The 19,595-nt window shown below is 44.4% G+C and overlaps 1 protein-coding gene across 3 annotated transcripts in view; it reads left to right on the top strand.

Moving 5' to 3' along the window:
* Nucleotides 1–19,595, top strand: part of LOC146191644 (multidrug resistance-associated protein 1-like) — a 72,897-nt gene that overhangs the window by 10,722 nt on the left and 42,580 nt on the right. For all 3 annotated transcript variants that reach the window (XM_084602166.1, XM_084602165.1, XM_084602167.1), the window contains exons 5-10: nt 55–189; nt 3,513–3,632; nt 6,149–6,210; nt 7,262–7,390; nt 12,814–12,981; nt 17,695–17,869. In XM_084602166.1, the coding sequence (XP_084458292.1) occupies nt 55–189; nt 3,513–3,632; nt 6,149–6,210; nt 7,262–7,390; nt 12,814–12,981; nt 17,695–17,869 (789 nt within the window). The remainder of the gene's footprint in view (nt 1–54; nt 190–3,512; nt 3,633–6,148; nt 6,211–7,261; nt 7,391–12,813; nt 12,982–17,694; nt 17,870–19,595) is intronic.

Genomic DNA, 19,595 nt, shown 5'->3' with positions numbered 1-19,595 from the left:
GGTGTAGCCATTATTAATCCATTGGCGTGCAGATAATATTCAATTTCCTGACAGGTCCTTGTGATGGCCATGACCATGTGGGCGAGATGGAAAGGGCTGCGATCGTCTGTGGTCGTCCCTACATTCTGGCTCATATTCGCCTGCTGTGCAGCAGTCACATGTTACGCAGACATAGTTGACTTCAATTATGTGAGTGTTTCTTGTGGGACTTATTTGATTGTTTGTTTAAATTTCATGGCCAGTTTTGTGGATATATAAAGAGTTATTTATTGTTCATAGCATTCTGTTGGTGCCCAAGGCGTTGCCTGAGTGCAGTGATATTGATGGGCTTGTTCTTCTTTGTTGTCAGTTGCTCTCGGCATAGTTTTTTTTTTTTTTTTGATTTTGGAGGTTTGCACTGGCCACTGAAAATTGGGTCATCTTTTTCATTTGCAACAATTTGCGCTGTGGAGGCATGGTCAGTATCAAAGATACACGCATTTTTGGTGTACTTGATGTATCAGCATGTATTACTTGACAAAAATGAAAGTATTGGAGTATCAGTTTAGAAAGTAGATTTTTAGTGAGTCATATATTTTAATGATACTCAATATAATAAAGAAAAATGAGGGGAGAGTAAGCATTTCTTGAACCTAGTTATACGAACAAAAGCTCTGTTAAACATGGTTTTGCATAGTTTAGCAAGCTTGTACACTGTTTTAATTATGTGGACACTCAAGCTTTGCCTTAAGAGTAGACGGCAGGAGTGCCTTTAACACCGCCTTTTCATTCCTCAGTTTTATATCAAAAGCTAGTCAGTGGCACATTTCGAGTAAGCTTCGCTAGGCGCTACTGCGCATGCGCTGTAACCATGGCAACTAGTTACTCGGAATCTCGGAAGAAGACGAATGGAAGAGAGAAGAGGAAGGAGAAGAAGAAGCTGGTCAAATGGGGCAAGAAGATTCAGAAGACGCTAAAGAGAAGTAGAAGACAGAAGACGAGAAGAGAGAGACGAGGGAGAAAAAGCTGAAGAAGCCAGTTAGATGGAGCAAGAAGATTTGGGAGACACCAAGAAGATGCGCTGAATCGCTGATCACCTCATTTGGTTTGCAGCCAGTGCATCGGCGGCGATAGCATTTGAATCATACTTTGAGAACAATCTGTTTGGTAGCTTTCGCACACATATCTGTGCTTAACCGAGTTGAGCCGCCATGGGATTTCTAAAAATATTTTTTGTGTATGTGGGTTTTTTGACAAAAGGCATCTGGCTACTTTTCGGTGGACACTTACACTTAATTTGGTCAAGGTCACACGATTAAGCAATTTTTCAAAATTATTTTTTGTTCAAGTTGGTTTTGGGGGAAAGGAAGGCGCAGAATCTGTCTTCACTCAAGGCCATTCGGACCCAGTGAGGCGAAACCGAAGCTGCATCTTGAGTAGTAGGTAGAACTTACACTTTAAAAATGTACCGATGGTTTTGCGGCTGCTATGAGTCAGACTTCGAGCTGGCAATGCTTGGTTAGGTGGTAGCTCACTGAAAAAAGGGATAAATTAGGCTTGGGAAGCGACAATGCAAATGCTGCTATCCCGTGCAGTCTTTGTTCTTCCTACAAACATTCATTGTTTTGCGAGTGTGCGACATATGTGTTGCTTCTGCACACTCAGTGGCAAAAGAGACCAGGAGGCAGGCTTGGTATTGCAGTAAAAACTGCAAACAACGCATTTATACAACCCGAGTTTACACAAATGCATCAGCTGATGCATCTTCTCGTTCAGAAGAGCAAGTGCTGCAGCAAGTCACATTTCTCGAGAGGCTCTAGGAAAACTTTAGTTTCTTATTCACTGCCAGGATTCTCACATTGATGTGGCTATGCTTCTCTCTTATCTGTTAATAAAAGGCATTTTCAAAAAAATTGGGGGGGTTTAAGCATGGCTTGAACCTAGTGATAGAGTGAAAGCTGTGAGTGTTGCAGCGATAGCCTCTTTAACACCCACTTTTCAATCCGCGTTTTTTTTTTCATAATTTTTATTGAAGTTAGGTTTTGTGGAAAGGAAGGAGCCTTATACTTTTGACTGGACGCCACGGAATTGTGGACACCTACCCCTAACCAAGTCAAGGTCATATTTTCATTTTTTTTTTTATATATTGTACATTGGTTTATAAGAAAGGAAAGTTGCATTATCTGCCAGACTTGAGAGAAGACAGATGGGAGAAGAAGAGGAGAGGAAGAAGTCCCGGGAGTACTTTGGGCACCTCTGGACCTTTAACGTGTGCGTACATCGCACAACCCGAGGCTGCCTCTCGGTTTAAGTTAAGTTTTGGGGAAAGGAAGGCACAGTATACATTTGGGTGAACACCACGAAATCGTGTACACCCATACTTAATTAATTAATTAGGTCAAAATCACTTGTAGGGTAAATTTAGTGTCACACTAAGGCCTGCTATACCTAGCATAGGAAAGCTTTCGCTTCCATTGTAATTTTTAATTTTTAAGAAATTTTTAGGCTCTGCTAATCTTATAACCAACTTTATTAAATACTGAAGACCTAAGTGATGCATCGAAGTATTGACATTACAGTATCAAGTATCTGTACTGTCACAAATTTCAGTTCTACATCTTGTATCAGTATTGGAAATACAATTTTCGAAGGTATTCGGTATTTGCATCGAAGATACACTTTGAATTGTTGTGTCTAAGCCTGGTAACGGGTGTACAATTTCAAATGGCTGCATTTTTACTGGCGCGGGATAATTGTTAAGAGCAAAGCTCTTACTTTTTAAGCCACAACTTTGAAGGTCAGGGGGTAGGCTGTTTTATCTCTAAATCGGAGGAACAGCTTGATGTCATACCCCGTGACTCACCACAGCTGCATCAGCTGCCACCGTCACTTCTCTCTGCCACTCACCTGACAACGTCACTAACCATGTGACTAACCACGTGATACATCGCCGCTTCATTGTCATTGCTCCGCTGCCGCGCAGTATATAAACGCGGTAACTGCACTTTTATTCAGTACTCGTTCTGCACAGGCATGAAGGCCAGATCTAGTGAGAGAATGGTTTGGCACAGAAACCCGGCAAAACAATGTGTAACCTTGCTTAACTAGAGCTTCTACTCGTCTGACTAGGCATAAAAGAGTTAAACCTCTGCCAATTTTGTTTTACTTATGCTTACAGTCATGAAATGTCACGTGTGCATATGTACTTGAAACAGGCGCAGCAGCTATTGTAGTCTGCATATTAAAAATAACAAGACTACAAAGATAGAGAAGTGAAGAGATGTCAAAAGTGGTTGACTCAAACAGTTTTGTTTTCTTTTTCTGCCTTAAGAAATGAAAGGGGATTAATGAAATGAAGATAAGAGAAAAAATGGCAAAGAAAAAGAAAACATGTAGTCGTACTGTTTTTAGTTTGCCCACATTATACCAGCTAGCTCAACTTCATATCATAGTTGAGTATGTAGTTTTAAAATGCTATGAGTTAGGCTAGAACTCTTCATTTTCGTTTGTTTCTCTGTTTTCTTTTTTTGCAGAATGAGCAAAACATTGGCGTGTTTTGCAATTTCTTCCTAGTTCCATTGACTGTAGTCCAGCTAGTTTTGTCCAGTTTGTCTGAAAAGCCTCCTGATTACACAGCTCTCGATGCAGACTGGGTAAGTGTTCCTGTCCCATAACAAGCTGCACGTCTGCAGCTTCAGGCAGCAGTCCTCTTCGTCCCAGATTCATATTTTTCTACTTTGACCTTGAAATTTAATTAGAGGGCAACTCCGTCACTTTTTGAAAATTCCGGAATATTCTAGGACTCAAAATGGCAGTGAATTAGCAGGGGGAGTTTAGTCTTTTTCATAGCATTGAAGGGAAGCAGAGAAAATCGGTGTTCACATTGCACTGGGGAGATTTATAATTTCCGCTGCTATTGCCCCCACATGCTGCAGTGCACTGTCAAATGCCACCAATCTACGCTTCTATGGCTTTGCTTCTTGGTGGCATTGTTTCTCTTCCTCCAAAGCAAGTGTTTCTATATTGTAAACGGAACTGCACCATGCTTGATATTATTATGTGCCCCTCAGCGCTGTGTACAGCAGAAAAGCCTGAAAGCAGTTCTGGATATACAGTCGAACCCAGATATATCGAACTCGAAGGGGATCGCGAATTAGTTCGATATATCGATAATTCGATATACAAAAATCGGCTTGTGACGGCCCTTACGATGCGAAAAAACGATACCGTATTTGTCGCGTAATCAACTCACTCACATAATGAACCCACCTTCCACTTTTGCACCCGAGAATTTGAAAAAAAACAACAAAAGCGTTAAGGCCAGCTCGCTCACATGCAAGCGACGAGCGGCAGCGACAGAGCGAAAAATTTCAAACTTGTTGGAACTGCGTCCCTCTCGCCGCTCGAGCCACCGCGGCAGCTCAAAACAAGGTTTCTGTGTCGCCGCGGCAGAAATCGCGAGCATTTTCGCTTGCATGTCGATTGCGCGCGTCACTCCGTTTCGGTCGTCTCATCCACAGCTCATTGGCAGCGTGCCAAGATGCTGCGCAGCGATAATGTCGGGGCGCGTTTATCTTTTGATAGCTCCTGCGGTGGCGGGGAGCGAACTTGGCAGAGTGCCCGTGAAGGCTTGATTGCACAAGCCTGGTTCGATTTATCACGCCTCATGATCGCAGCAGCTGACGCGTGCTTTCGTTGATTCATACATGCAAGGATAAACGACTCCCGAAAAAAAAAAAACAAAAAAAAAAAGAAAAACACCTGCCACTTTTTAACGTCCGAACAGCACAACGATAAGAAAGGATGACTCGGAAAAAAAAAAAAAAAAACAGAGCAAGAGCTGCCGCTTTTTAACGTTCGCATGCGCCATAGCCACGTCAGATGCCGCGCGCAGAGGGTTCGCAACAAACGCTGCAGAAAACATCCGACGCCTGTCTGAAAACGGGCTGAGCTGGCTTGGCGCATGCGTAGCTAGCGCGTGCTGAAGGAGAGAGATAGCTCGGCAAAAGGATGGGCACACCCACGCACATGGCTTGCAAACGTCATGTGTTGGCGCGCGGGAAACGATAATTGCAGATGCGCGCCCGCCTTTGGGGAATGGGCGCTGCGCTGCCCAGACCAGCCGTCGCCGAACTGTCCCCTCTCATTCCTTCCGCGCGTGGCTTGAAAACGTCACGCGGCAAACGGCCAAGGGTGATGCGATCGTCTTTGGGGAAGGCACATTTTCCAGTGCGTGGTGCGGAGTTCGATATATCGAACGACCGGTGAAATTAAGTTCGATATATGACGCGGCTTTCCTATACTTTTACATGGGATTTTCAAGGGGATATTCCGTGAGTTCGATATAACCAAAATTCGATATATCCGGGTTCGATATAACCGGGTTCGACTGTAGTCGGCGATTATTGCGTCACCATCTCAAATGATCGCCCATAAAGACTGTTTGCATGCCCTACCTTCAAGATTAACACATTCGACCTGTTTAGACAAATCGAATTCCAAGATCTTTTCTGTTAATTAAATGCTCGGAGATTCCATCCTGATGTGGGAAATCAGTTGGCATATTTTTCTGAAATCCTGCATAAGACATGTAGAAGTGACAGGTTTGGAAATGCATTTGTACTAGTCCTGTGTGCAGTCTTGGAGCATTTATGAAAAGTATACAGCTGCAATGAATATTAAAAGAATGTCTACGGGACTAGTGCACGAAGCCTTTCTTAGCTGTGTCTTCTTGTGCAGAGTTCAAAAAATGTGGAACACGAGCGTGCCTACCATCTAGCTACTTTAGTTAATGTACTGTGCATTTCTTGACCTCAAGCATCTAAAATTACTATTTACATAAGTTTGCAGTGCTAACAGTGCTATCATAGGGGCCAGTTGGTTCTGCAACCAATTTAGATAAGTTTTATTTTCTGCGGTGATCCATGTACAGATGCCTTTGAATTTCAGTACCCTTTGGTCACATTTTATCTCATGTGTGGAAGTTTGTACGTAGGTTAGAGGCCCTCAAAACTATAAACCTATTCCTGCATCACTCTTTTGGCAGCTATGTAGAGTTATCCTTTTTCTTGTTTTTTCTTGATGTTTACTTTAGATCCTGTACAGCAGTGCAGTGTGTTGCATGTGTGTGCTTCACATATTGAGTTCTTTTTTATAACTTTTTCCACAGCACTACTGTGTCCTCAAGGAATGGACAATCATTCCCAGAGTATTTTTTGCCTACATGTGGCGGTAAGCATTTCTTCCTCATCTGTTTGTGGACTTTTTTTTTTTTGTCTTCGTCTGCGTGTGTGCTCATGCGCACGCGTGCATGCATGCATTCCTGAAGTGATACTTACAATCAGGCTGCATTGTGGACATTGCAAGGACTGAGAGGCTCGTGCAGCTCAGATAACCCACGTGTATGATTTTTGCTTTTGCTAAGACATTATTTTTTTTTCCTTTTTTTTTTTTTGTGAATATTTGCCACATACAGCACTGCATGCTAATGCTGATATAGCTTAAAGGAACAATTTTGTTGAACCCTGTGTGGTTACAAAAGAATCCATACAAAATAAGGACACAGAATGACAATGATGAAATGTTAACACAACGCAAATCATTGTGGTATTAGATACAATTGCATGAAAGAACTTTTCTTTTCCAAACTGCTTAAAGAGCGTAGAGGATTCGTTATTGTACACTAGATAAGATTTTTTTATTATGCAGTAGCCTTAATATCCCTTGTCGCAAAAAGCCCAGCATCGCCAACTAATGCATTGATTGTGACTGAATAATCTGGTGAACGTTAAAAGCAGTCGGAAAAATTCAAGGAATGACCCAAATGAAGCTGAAACTGGTAAAGATATTTCTGGGATGTAAACACACAAAAATATTGAAGTGAATGTATAGTAGTCATTGACTTATTGGCATGTCTTGACATATACTAACGCTAACTGTATTTAAAAGTATGCTAAAAGTAGTTAGCAATTACATACAAAGCATCATTGCCATCGAAAGGAGACCGCTGTGAATAAAGAAAAAGGAAAACAAAGAAATATAGAGACAAAAGCAAGTTGTCGCGAGTCAATTGCATAATAAGCAAAAAAAGGTAATGACAAAATCCATTAATGCTATTGCATTCCACTGTTAAGGCGTAGCTTAAGTGTCTCCCGTTTTTTTTTTTTCCTCACTCTGTTCTTTCCTCACTCTAGATGTTTTAGTACCCACTTCTCATTTGAAATTGTCCCTATCGTCATTTAAAATTTCTAAAAACTCTCAAATTTATGCTTTGATTTTGCAGGATTGTTCTACTTGGCTATCATGAGAAGTTGGATGTGACCACATTACTTCAACTGTGTAATGACTTAAAATGTGCCACTGTGTTTAAGGCATTCCACCGTGCAGCATTTAAGAAGCCACAGCAACTCAGGTAAAAGCTTTTGAAATCCTGTAGCTGTTCGAATTGAGTCGGCTGTGATCAAGGTAGAATTTCTGAAGCGATTTTTAGGTTGTGTCTAGCAAGCTGAGGTTATTTCATGGTTTTCTCGTGGCATTAATGGAAGAAAACTTACCAAGGCCGCTTTTACCTTTAAGGACTCACAACCGCACATTCCTTCCCTAGCAAAAAAATCCAATAGAAAACTAATAGCCTATCAGATTATTGATATTGGTTTTGTAGGTCTGCCAGAGTATTGGTCGTATGGGTATCCTAGCCTATTGGTTTTACAGGTCTGCTGGAGTGTTGGTTTTATAGGTCTTGTTTATTGGTTGTATAGGTTATGGTTTTATCGGTCCTATGGCATCTGGTAAAATAGATAGGTCTGTAATGCCAGTACGCCCATAGCTGTCAATAATCTGATAGACCTACAAAACCAGTAAGCTTCCTATTGGTTTTGCAGGTCTTATTGAATATTGGTCTCATCGAGTACCAGCGTGTATTTACCTCTCCGGACACCTGAAGGGAGAGGGCAGCTATGTTCCATTTTCTGGGTTTGAGTTACACAGCAGGTGCATGTATGCACATTTTATTCCACAATGACAGCGGCAACGTATACTGGCACATAATCCAAACATTGTCTGCATCCAGGTAGCCCTCGATTCCAAGATTGCGGACTTCGGCCCGATGATGTAGTCTCTCCAATACTAAGGCACCTGAAAGAAATCAAAAATTACGTTACAGCTTGTAAAATAAGCAATTTCAAGAGCGCGATAGCACCACGACTTCAAGAAATCGGCGCAACAGCGATTGCGCGCGTATTCATGCGGAGGCAGTTAGGGGAGGCGCCGCCATTATTGAACGCCGAGGTAACCGCTGAACCAACATTCTGTCTTGCGCCTTACCACAGGTTCTGCCAGTTGAACACAGTGCGCACGACATTCAAAAACAGATTAACGCTAAAAAGTTTCATCAATACTTTCAAGAAATCGTGCCGACAACTTTCAAACTCGGCGGTGGGTTATATCACACCGCGCGATTCAAATTCCTTTGTTGGTGCGCAGGCAACGGCATTCTGCAACGCAAAGCCACATCATACTCTGACAGAGTATAAACGTCAGCCCGAATTAAGTAGCAAGTGATGCACACGCACCTGATCAAAAGCTGAACGTGCGCTGGAACGTAGATATCCTCGAGAAGCACCCCGAAAAACGGCGAAAACTTGAAAACACAGAGCACCGAAGTGACCGAACTGAGCGATCGGCGATCGCGCCAGCGCCAATGCCTCTACGGAGCTGCGCATGCGCGCCCAAAGGAGATGTGGAAAGGAGGATGAGAGAGGCCTGCACTTGCGCGGGAGTAGGAGTGAGGGAGAAGGAAACCTACCTCTCTGTTTCGAAGCACCGCCGGTATCGCGCTCGGCAGCTCGAGCGGTACTCTTCGACGTCGACTCCTCTCGCTTCTGCTCGCTTCGGTAGCGGGTGCAGTTGCTTGGACTCGCGCCTCTCAATCCATTTCAACGCCTTGCTCTGCACATGTAGGTGATCGTGACTCAGCTGGGTCCCGACAACCGTGATTTCCCCTCTTCATTCAGTGATTCAGTCGCAACAGCAGCAGCGTCGCGCGTCTTGCGGCGCCAACCATACTTAGTTTGTTGAGACTGCGCGCAGAATTAAGTGAGAATGTTTTCTGTGTCGTGGCGTTCTCAATTATTATTGCGGTTAACACTGTACGTTACGGCAACGTTCAATAAACGGGATGAATGCGTGAGTTTTGGGGATGTGTCCGAGATGGAAAAGTAAGCAATATCCTAAAATCTCCAACTGACTGATCCTGAATGTAAGACCCATAAACAAAGGCATACTGATGTATCAGACACATGAACCAATATGTACTGGTCTACAAGACAAGCATGTATCAGCCTATGAGATGTGTGGGCTTCTGTACTGGTCTGATACTTTTCTTATACAACCCACAGATAAACCTATGAAACCAATGCTATTGCCTATAGGACAAATATGTATCAGCCTGTAAGCTTTATGAGTTTCTACATAAGTCCCATAGAAATGCAGATACAACACATAGAATACCTACAGAACCAATACAGATTTTTATAGAACCAATAACGCTCCCTATTAGTCTTTTTTGCTAGGGAATTCTCAGCTGGTTGCTGAATAACTAAGCTACAGATGTTAAAGGTTTTATTGGCATTTGCTGTCTTGGTACTACAGGTTGCAGATTCCTTTGGATCTATCATTCTGGTAAGCCTTAAGGAGTTGACACTAGTTAGATTAAAAATAAAAATGCTGTTGAATGTCTGTTTCAAGGTGCAAGCCTTTATATGGAACAGTCCCGCCGAGATGGCTCAGTGGTTAGAGCATTCGACTGTTGGGCCTAAGGACACTGGACCAAATCTCAGTTGCAGCGGCCACTTTTCGATGAAAGCAAAAAGCAAGATGCCCGTTTACTGTACGGTAGCAGTACACTTTAAAGAACCCCATGTGGTTGGAACTTTTAGAGCCCTCCACTATGGCTTCTCTCATATCTATTCGCTTTGGAACAATAAGACACCGTAAACTGCAGAGCACACCTGGAGTCTTTGCATAGGATGGATGGATGGATGGAATATAGGAGCATCCCCTTTGAAACGGGGTGGTAGCAGTAGCTATCATGCTCATTTTTCTCCCTATATCTTAATTATTGATTTAGATAGGTTAACTAAACCATCATTCTATTTCTTAAATTTTTTGTTTCTACATTACTAACATTTTGTCACTTCTCTGCTTTTAAGCCACCAATCTTCCAGTCGTTTTTTTTGCTAGTTTCCGCCGCCGGTTTATTCACCCGGCCACTGGTATCTCTAAACCCCAGAGCTTCAGGAACAGTGACTGCGCCTGCATCAACTTCTGGGTGGATACCATTACATTCGAGTATAATATGGTCAGTTGTTTCACTGGAGTTACCACATACAGCACATGCGTCATCTTCATTGTTAAATTTCTTTTTACAGCTGTGTGTTCTAAGGCACCCTGATCTAGCTTCAAAAAGTAGGCACTGCCTCTTGAGTTATCAAAGAAAGCTTCCTTCCTGATCTGTTTTTTCCATTTTCGGTATAATTCCACACTCTGTTTCTTCTCTGAATTTATCCAATTTGTACCTTCTGTGTTTTTCACCTGTTGCTTAATGCTCTTTATTTCTCCGTCCTTGTGACAAGCATACTTACTAGTTAGTTTCCTAGTTCTTTTCCTCCATTGTGAGTCAACGCTTTTTAAGTACAGGTATTTAAATACTTTAGCTGCCCATCTGTTACTGTCCAATTTCCTCAGGCGTTCCTCATATAATATTTTACTCTGAGCTTCCCGTACTTCGAAAGATGCCCAGCCCATATCTCCCTGTACCGCCTCATTTGTGGTTTTGCCGTGGGCACCTAGTGCTAATCATCCAACGGCTCTCTAATTTATTTCTAATGTCGACTATACCTCTGATTTTAGGCACAAAACCGCATTTCTGTTGAAATTCGTTGAATAGTTGAAATCCATCGGAGACCACCTATAAAGTGGCCAGGACTTGGCCCATGTCATGCATGGCAGATGAAGGTGGATTACATTAAATAGCAGTAGGTTAGATTAAAATTGATTAAGGGTGAATTGAATTAGGGTGGATCAAATTGGAATGGAATTTTTTTTTTATTATTAACTTTAAATTCTGGTGGATTATGTTATCTTCAGTTGGATTGCAGTAGATTGATGGTGTATTGTGGTGGATTAGTGTGGGTTAATGTTTATCAATTTGGATTTAGACAATTAAGGGTGAGTTATAGAGCATTAGGAGGGGGAATAAAAGGTAGTCGATGCTCTTGCAGCGTGGCCTGCATCTCTTGGGGTTTTAGAGGGCTCTCCTGGAGAAGCTAGTGAAGCGCTAAGGCAGTGAAACCCTCCTTAACTTAACAGGCACTAAAACTAATGGACTATCTTTTTGAAAATATTTGTTAGGCAGCTGTGGAGGCAGTTGTGGAATTTTGTATGGTGCTTTTATGAACATAGTATTGATAGAAATGATCTCGGCTTCCAGTGCATAGCACAATTTTGCTTCAGAAGTTGTCCTGCGCTCACGAGTAATCGAGACCGCCATAGAAAACCAATGAGGTGCGTTTTTGAAAATAAATAGCAAAAGCTGGAAGACTGCCAAGGGACGATCTACGCACTTATGCACTGTGTGAAAAAATGACACTCAGGAACTGCATCTAAAAATTGGTCCAAATTTCTTGCCATGGGTGATTCGAAAGGTACCGTTGGTACTCGCGAAGCCCGATTCCAAAGTAGACGAGACAGCTTTCGACAAATGGACGAGGTAGCAAGATTGACGTGCAGCACACGATGAAGGCTTGGCAGCAGCAGCAATGGCCCTGATAACATTGCATCATACTTTCAACTTTTGGAACTGCCGTCTTGAACCAAAATCATGCTAGGGTGGCCGCGCTGGAGCGAGAGCGTGGGTATCATCAACTCGAAGCACGCACTACCGCTTCCCAGCCATCATCTCGCGTCAATTGTTTAACTAGGCCATTGCCCACTTTGTCATACATTATCTTCTTTTTTTTTTTTTGTAATTTTGTAATGTCTTGGTGGGCCTTGAAGTTAAGATTTTGTAATGAATTTTGATGTCATTAGTTCTGAAAAAAAGGCTTTAAATATGTGTCACTAGGAACAATTTCTTTCTCTTTCACTTTTGGCTACAGCAATAACAAGCATTCAAAGTAACCAGGATGTTGTTGCAGTACTGTAATGTGTGCACACTGGTTTGATTAAGGAATGTTTTAATTACTGTTAATTCAGATGGCATTCTTTTTCTAGTCGTTATTAAATTTACATGTTTCATGTGAAGGATTAGGTATAATCCTTTGTACTGGGTCGTCTTCAAAGTGTGTTGGTTTCATCTGCTTGCATTGACTTTCAACATTGTATATGTTGAAAATAAACTTTGAATTGAATTGAATTGAATAATGAATTACTGCTAAGCCGTTGGAGCTAATGGCAAGAAGCACTAGCTTTACAATATAAAAGGCTTGTTAAAATTCAATCACTTCATGAATTTCGTAACAGTGAAACACTGCATTGCTGAAAGTGACCACCAGTGCTATGGCACTGCTCAAGGTTGCTGCACTGGATATGGAGTAAATATCTGTTTGCATCGGGATGCCTGTAGGCAATGTTACCGAGACAGAAGTTACGTTGGTGTATTCATTTGCATGTTTTGTTTTATTGAGTAACTTGTTATTTGCTGGGGCTCTTGGCTTGTTTCATAAGCTCATGATAAGCTTCTAGTTTCTCTTTGAGTAAATTGTCTCTGTAAATATAGTTGATGCCGCCTTGTCTGATGTGTTGCTTTTTCGTTTCCTGTGTTGCATGCTCATCAAGAACACTTGTGGATGAACATGGTTCAGCTGTACGGACAAGTCTGCCTCGAGCGAAACAGCCATCTTTGTACTGGGTCGTCTTCAGAGTGTGTTCGTTTCATCTGCTTGCATCAACTGTCCTGGAGACTGTGGGCGTGTTTATCAGTTTCGTGCCACCGTTAATGTTAAGGTAGGCACTTACTGCAGCGTCCATTGTGTATAGCACACCAGGTTTAGAAACCCCCTAGATAAGCCCGTTTGGAGGTTCTTTAATGTTTGTAAGAGTGTATGCAGAGTGTACGCAGGCTCCATAGGAGATGGATCTCTGGTGATTTGAGCACAGGTGGAGAGGGAAATGAAAGAGAGAGAGAAAGTACCCAGGGGCCTCCTTTACATATCACTTTTTACAAGGCAGAGAAATCATTGTGTAATGAATGGCTCACTTTACAATGCAGACCTGGAAAAAAAAGCTATGCGTGCACTTTCTCAGTGTGCTCAGCAATACCTGACATGAAACAGCTCATAACGAAACAAAGTGTCAGCATTTGTAACGCATGTAATACTATTTGCAAAACCATTACCTTGTAGTATTCTTGACATTGAGGCTAAAGGTAGCATTTGTGAACAGATCCTACAGGTTGGTATAACGGAGATTGACTTTGTAAAAGTAAATAACTGTAAATACAATTTTGCTATGAAATGTGCTTTGAATACACTTTGCAGAAAAATTGAAAGTTTAATTACAATTAAAAAAAAAAAGGCTATGAAACAGGCAGAAATAATAAACTGTAAAATTGTTCCGCAAGCGGATGAGATGAAAATTGGTAGTTTCTTTGGGTGAGACGCACCTCTGTTATAGTTGTAGGGTACTGGCATCAAGTGCAGTGTAAGTAGGGCATCCCTATGCACCTTAGCCAAATGCGCTAAGTTTTGGCAGAGTATTTTCACTTGTGTGACATGACCCAATTTTAAGAGTGGGTCACATAAGCGAAGTTGGCTGAAGTTTGGCTAAGCAAGCAAAGTCATTGTTTCAGACCTTGCTGAAGGAAGCATTACTGTGCAATTTATTCAGGTTGCTTTTCTTTTCTATTTGTTATCGACGCATAAAATGCACTTAACGGGCCACTGTCCAGGGTATGACCTCTTAAGCAAAGGAGCCCAGTGCTTCAATCTGGTGCCGGAGATAGTTTGTGCAAAATGCTACAACGGTACGCGTGCCGCAAAGCAGCAAAAATACAAATCAAAGCTCTCTCATCCTCCCCGTCGGGAAACCAGCTTCCCCGTTCTCTACAAGCCGCAAGGATGACGTCGGAGTCGAAAACGACATACATTGGTCTGTCTCGCTGTCTGACGGGTGAAGGAAGGGCGGGCTTTTCCCTCGCCACGGCCGGACTGAATGCAGCGGCGTTCGCTCCCTCGGCCGTTTTTTCTTCTTTTTCTTTTTTTGCGCACGCCAACTACCATGCCCCATCTCCCTCCAAACGCGGAGGAGGAAGGGGAATTTGTCTTGCGGAGGCTAGACGACCGGGCAGGAGAGTGAAAAACCTTTGCGAGGTAATGGGAGGAGAGAAACGCGACAGAATCGGGTGATTGCAGTGGCTGTAATTGCGTTAATAATTACTCTTTTCAAAAACATTTTGCGGCCTTGCGTTCTGGGGGCGAAGGACTGCTGCAGCTGAGGCTCTAAGGGAGCACTTCAGGTGAGGGTCAAAGGAAGTACCTTTGCAAGACAAACAGAACCACCTTTGCAGGCTGCAAGGTTCGAAACTGGGTTTGGGCCCACTGCGGAGGAAGGGCGCGCAGCGGGGTTTACGGAGCTTTTTAGTCCTACCCGACCTGTGAGAACCCGACCTTTGCAGGTCATTAGTTGTTCGAAACTTTAAGCCCTCTAAGGAGCACAGCAGGGTTAGCAGAGCCCCTTCCAAACACACCCCTGAGAGAACCGGGCACCGGGCCGGGGGACGCTTGTACCCATTTTACCGGTGGGTGTCCGGCGGTGGGTTTCGAACTGGCCACCTCCCGAGTCGGGGTTTACGGAGCTTCTCCCAAATGCACACCCCTGGAAAAGCCGAGCGCCAGGCCGGGGGACGCTTGTACCCAATTTTACCGGTGGGTGTCCGGCGGTGGGTTTCGAACTAACCACTTCCCGCAGCCGAGACGGGCGCTCTAACCACTAGGCCACACCTTCGAGGGTACGGAGAAGGAACTGTTAGATAAAGTAAAAGAGAAATGCTACGGCACGACCTTGCCTGCAGCATACCCGAAACATACATGGGAAGACCGAACACCCACCTGGACAGGCCGATCACCAGGGGAGAAGTGTTCGCTCCCATAAAGGTATGCACGCGCAACACGGCGGCGGGTGCAGACAAGATCCATAATGCTCTAATACGCAACCTCAGCGACGGGGCAGTCGACCAATTGACAACCTTCCTCAACGGGCACTGGGCCGCAGGAACGGTTCCTGAAGAGTGGAAGCATGCAGAGGTCGTAATGATCCCAAAACCGGGTAAGAAACTCCAGATCGAAAACCTCCGACCTATCTCACTCGCCTCCTGCCTAGGCAAGCTCTACGAGCGTGTCATTACTCGGAGGCTCCAAAATTACATGGAGGATGAAGACCTGTACCCCCACAGCATGTTCGGCTTCCGAGCTCACCTCTCCACCCAGGACGTCCTCATACAACTCAAAGAGGAAGTCCTCACCAATGTCCTGAGCGCTGGCGAGAACGCGGTCATGGCCCTTGATATTAAAGGGGCCTTTGACAACGTTAGCCACGCGGCTGTAATGGAAGGACTCGACAACCTCCACTGTGGCGAGAAGATTCACAGCTATGTGAAGGCCTTTCTCTCCAACCGAACTGCAACGGTTGGGCTCGGAGACCTTCGCAGCGATAAATTCTCGACCCCCAACAAAGGCACACCTCAAGGGTCCGTCATCTCGCCACTACTTTTCAACGTGGCTATGATCGGACTCACTAGACAACTTGAGAAGATCGAAGGCATACAGCACGCCGTGTACGCTGACGACTTCACGGTTTGGGTTACCTCCGAGTCGCTTGGCCAGAAAGAAGGACTGCAAGCAGCGGCTACCTGCGTAGAAGAATATGTCCGTGCACGAGGTCTCGCCTGCTCCACAGAAAAATTCGAACTCTTGCGAGTTCACAAAGGGAAACACAAAGAAGGGACTCTCAATGTCTCCCTCGGAGGACAGCTACTTCCCGAACGAGACAAGATACGAGTCTTAGGAATGTGGCTTCAGAACAATCAGCGATGCAGCCATACGCTCGGCCTTCTCAAGCAATCGACCACTCAGGTCGCCAGGATGATCACGCGTGTGTCGCAGAAGCGGAGCGGTATGCGAGAGGGGGATACCCTGCGCCTGGTTCAGAGCCTGGTACTCAGTCGCGTAGGCTACGCCCTCCCGTATTTCAACCTCAACAAAGGAGAAGTGGAAAGTGCAGATATCATCATCCGCAAAGCTTACAAGACAGCCCTACACCTACCAACGAACACCTCTAACGCAAAACTACTAGCTCTTGGCGTTCACAACACCTTCGAAGAGATTAAAGAAGCCCAACTGGTCACGCAGATAGCCAGGCTCCAGCAGGCTCCTACGGGGCGGTCGCTTCTTAGGCGACTGGGGCTAGGTGCAACTGCGGAAATCGAGAATCGTACTGCGAGCATACCGGACGCAATTCGCCAGACGCTAAAGGTTAGCTCCCTTCCCCGGAACATGGACCCCAACTTGCATGTGGCCCGTAGAGCAGCCCGGGCGAAGTATGTACAACTAAATTTAGCTACAAGATCCACAACGGTATACACGGACGCGGCTCCGTATACAGGAAGCTCACATAAAAGCGCAGTGGCGGTAGCTATTGATTCCAACCTAAAGGAACTAGCTAGCGCCTCAGTCAGGGAATGCACGGTAACCGAAGGGGAGGAGCTGGCCGTTGCTCTTGCGGTGGTAGCCGGGTATCGAAGCAACACGTCCCTTACCATTCTTACAGATTCTAGAGAAGTGTGCCTTAATTACATGAACGGCCGCATAGGTCGCGCCGCGCTCAGGCTCCTCCAGAGCGCGACCCCATCAAAAGTCAAACACAACATCTACTGGGTGCCAGGACACACCAACATAGCGGGGAACGAACGCGCCAATCAGGTAGCTCAAGGGTACACGAGCCGAGCTTCCTCCCAATCGGACGATCTACCCGAGCAAGTCGGCCCTACGTACTCAGACATTCTGAACTACTATAAGGGGGTACGGATCCGCTATCCGCCGCCTCATCGGGATCTAAAACAACAAAAGGCAGTGTACTGGCGAAGACTGCAGACAGGAAAATTCCCTAACCTGCATATCCTAAGCAAAATTTACCCGTCACAATATCGGGACACCTGCCCATGGTGTGGTAGCACACCTTCGTTATACCACATCAGGTGGCAATGTAGAAATAACGACAGCTTTCGTAAAGACCCGAGTGCGGAACAGTGGGAGAGCTGGCTCTCCAGCGGCGATTTGGATTGCCAACTAGGTCTAATCCAGCACGCCCAGCGAGCAGCGAAGCTCAGCGGAGCCCTGGAATAGGGGCACCGACCCTGTGAGAAGACGGAAGATGGAACTCTTCTGCTACTAGCACAAGATCCTCCTAGAGAAACTAACATATTTCCTATCCTATCCTATCCTCACAGTCACCGGGGAAGAAAATATTTTCGAATGGAGGGTGGACAGTGGGCCTTTAAGAGTGATGGTGAAACAGAGAATGCGGCACCTAGATTTTCAACTAGGGGTGTACTCCCTACGGTGTGGTACTTAGAGTATTAAATTTTTTCACTAGCCTTCAAGTGCAAAGATTTGTTTAGAGAAGGAAATTCATGACTAATTATTCTTTTTTTTTGTTTTTCAGCCTCATCTTGTCCTTTGTCCAGAGTAATGAGTATGCATGGCATGGCTACATCTATGCCTTCGGCTATGCTGGCTTCCTTTTCCTCAGCGGTGTGTTAGATGCTCATGCTGTCTACTTCACAGAGTTTGCGGCCTTCAGAGCTCAGTCATCTCTAGTTGCTGCTTTGTACAGAAAGGTACGGCTGTCTTTTTTTTTTCTCTTTCTGTGCCTGAAAGTTGGGCAGCTTCTAGTTGGGACTGCTGGCAGTTTCAAGACATGCACTTTGATTTGAACTGGAATATATGCATTGTTGTTGTGCAGTCATATCCCTGTCTTAAAACAAAATTTGACTGACGACTAACTGACTGATTGAATCTTTTATTAATCTCATATTTGTGGTCTGTTGGATTTGTTTTCGTTCAGTAAATTTATAGTTCTGTCAAACCACTTTCTGTTCAAAGTGAAGGATGAAAAAAAGTCTTCACAAGGATAGCAGTACTGACTGCGTACCCTTGGCAAACCTTAGTTCAATGCAAAAGTGCCACAGATCTCGGGAGAACACTCGGGCTGAAGGAATGGACCACACGCCAGCTCCACCCACACGAACACACATTTAATACACCACAGAGATTACTCATCAAAAACTAATTAACAACAGTTAACACAAAAAGTCTAATTGCGCACGCAACACTGCAACAATAATAGTCTACAAGCGTTTGCAAATCACACTCACAGCTTGGTCCAGATGACTTTTTGCGCGGGTCCAGGCCGTATTTTCAGCGTTGAGGTGGCGTTTGATGTTTGAAAGGCTAATTTCACTGTTGATGTCAGGTGACCTCCCGGTCGAGCGCTGCCAGATGCAATGCTGAGTTTACGGTGGCAATGAGGGTGACCACCAGGGCGATGCAGATGGCAGATGGTAACCGTGTTGGTCGCTAGATCACCGGGACAGGCTCCGGAACTGCAGGGAGTCTATGGTGCAGTACTGTAGAACACGAGACCACCCAAGCAGCAGCCAGCGTTTCTCTCCCATCCGAGGCGTCGCTGACCTTTGGAGCCCCCGCTTCCCTCGTTCCACCCTTGTACCTCGTCATCTCGCACACTTTTATAACCTCGACTTTGATACACATCATCAGTGTCTTCTCTTCTCCATCAATCACCTCTTGCCACGTCATTGAATATTTCTTTTTCGTTATCCTTCAATTTGCACATGTTTATTTTATTATTGTCATTATCTCTTTTCTCTTCAAACCTCTTTATTTCTTCATTTTAGCCTCTTACTTGTGGCAAACATAGGGTATGATGTTTGCATATTAGGACTGATTATGACTCGTGCATTTCACTGGAGGCGAAAGGAAGAGGTGTCCATGTGCTATGTGATGTCAGTGCACGTTAAAGATCCACAGGTGGCTGAAATTACTACGGAGCCCTCCACTACAGCATCCCCTCCTCTTTCCACTTTCACTACCACCTTCTTCCCTTATCCTACTGCATGGTTCAGGTGTCCGCGGAACAAGTGTGACAGGCACTGTGCTTTTCCTTTCCTGTGAACCCATTATTATTATTATTTTTTAATTATTATTATTATCGCATTTATGAAGGTGAATTTTGCCTTTGAAAATGACAGAAGGCTAGGCAGTGTTATATTATAGGGCCGGCAGAAGAATTTTTGGGATCTTCTGATTTCATTTCTTTAACAAAACTCGTTCACACTTTCCTCAACTCTTTCTCCATTTGTCCATCTGTTGCAAGGCTGCTAGCATGCCTTTCTTTGTACCTATGCATTTGACTCCTATGCAGACGTCCCCTATGTGGGTCTTTGGCAGAACAGTGCACTTATTTCTCTAGCTATGCTGCGAATCATGTATGAAGCATTAGTGGGACAGACTGCCATCTCCAAATCTCCGGAATTCTTCAGCATG

The sequence above is a fragment of the Amblyomma maculatum genome, chromosome 4 (assembly GCF_055883805.1).
Source record: "Amblyomma maculatum isolate TAMU_Amacu chromosome 4, ASM5588380v1, whole genome shotgun sequence".
Taxonomy (NCBI): Eukaryota; Metazoa; Arthropoda; class Arachnida; order Ixodida; family Ixodidae; genus Amblyomma; species Amblyomma maculatum.
This window is presented reverse-complemented; position numbering and strand designations above follow the sequence as displayed.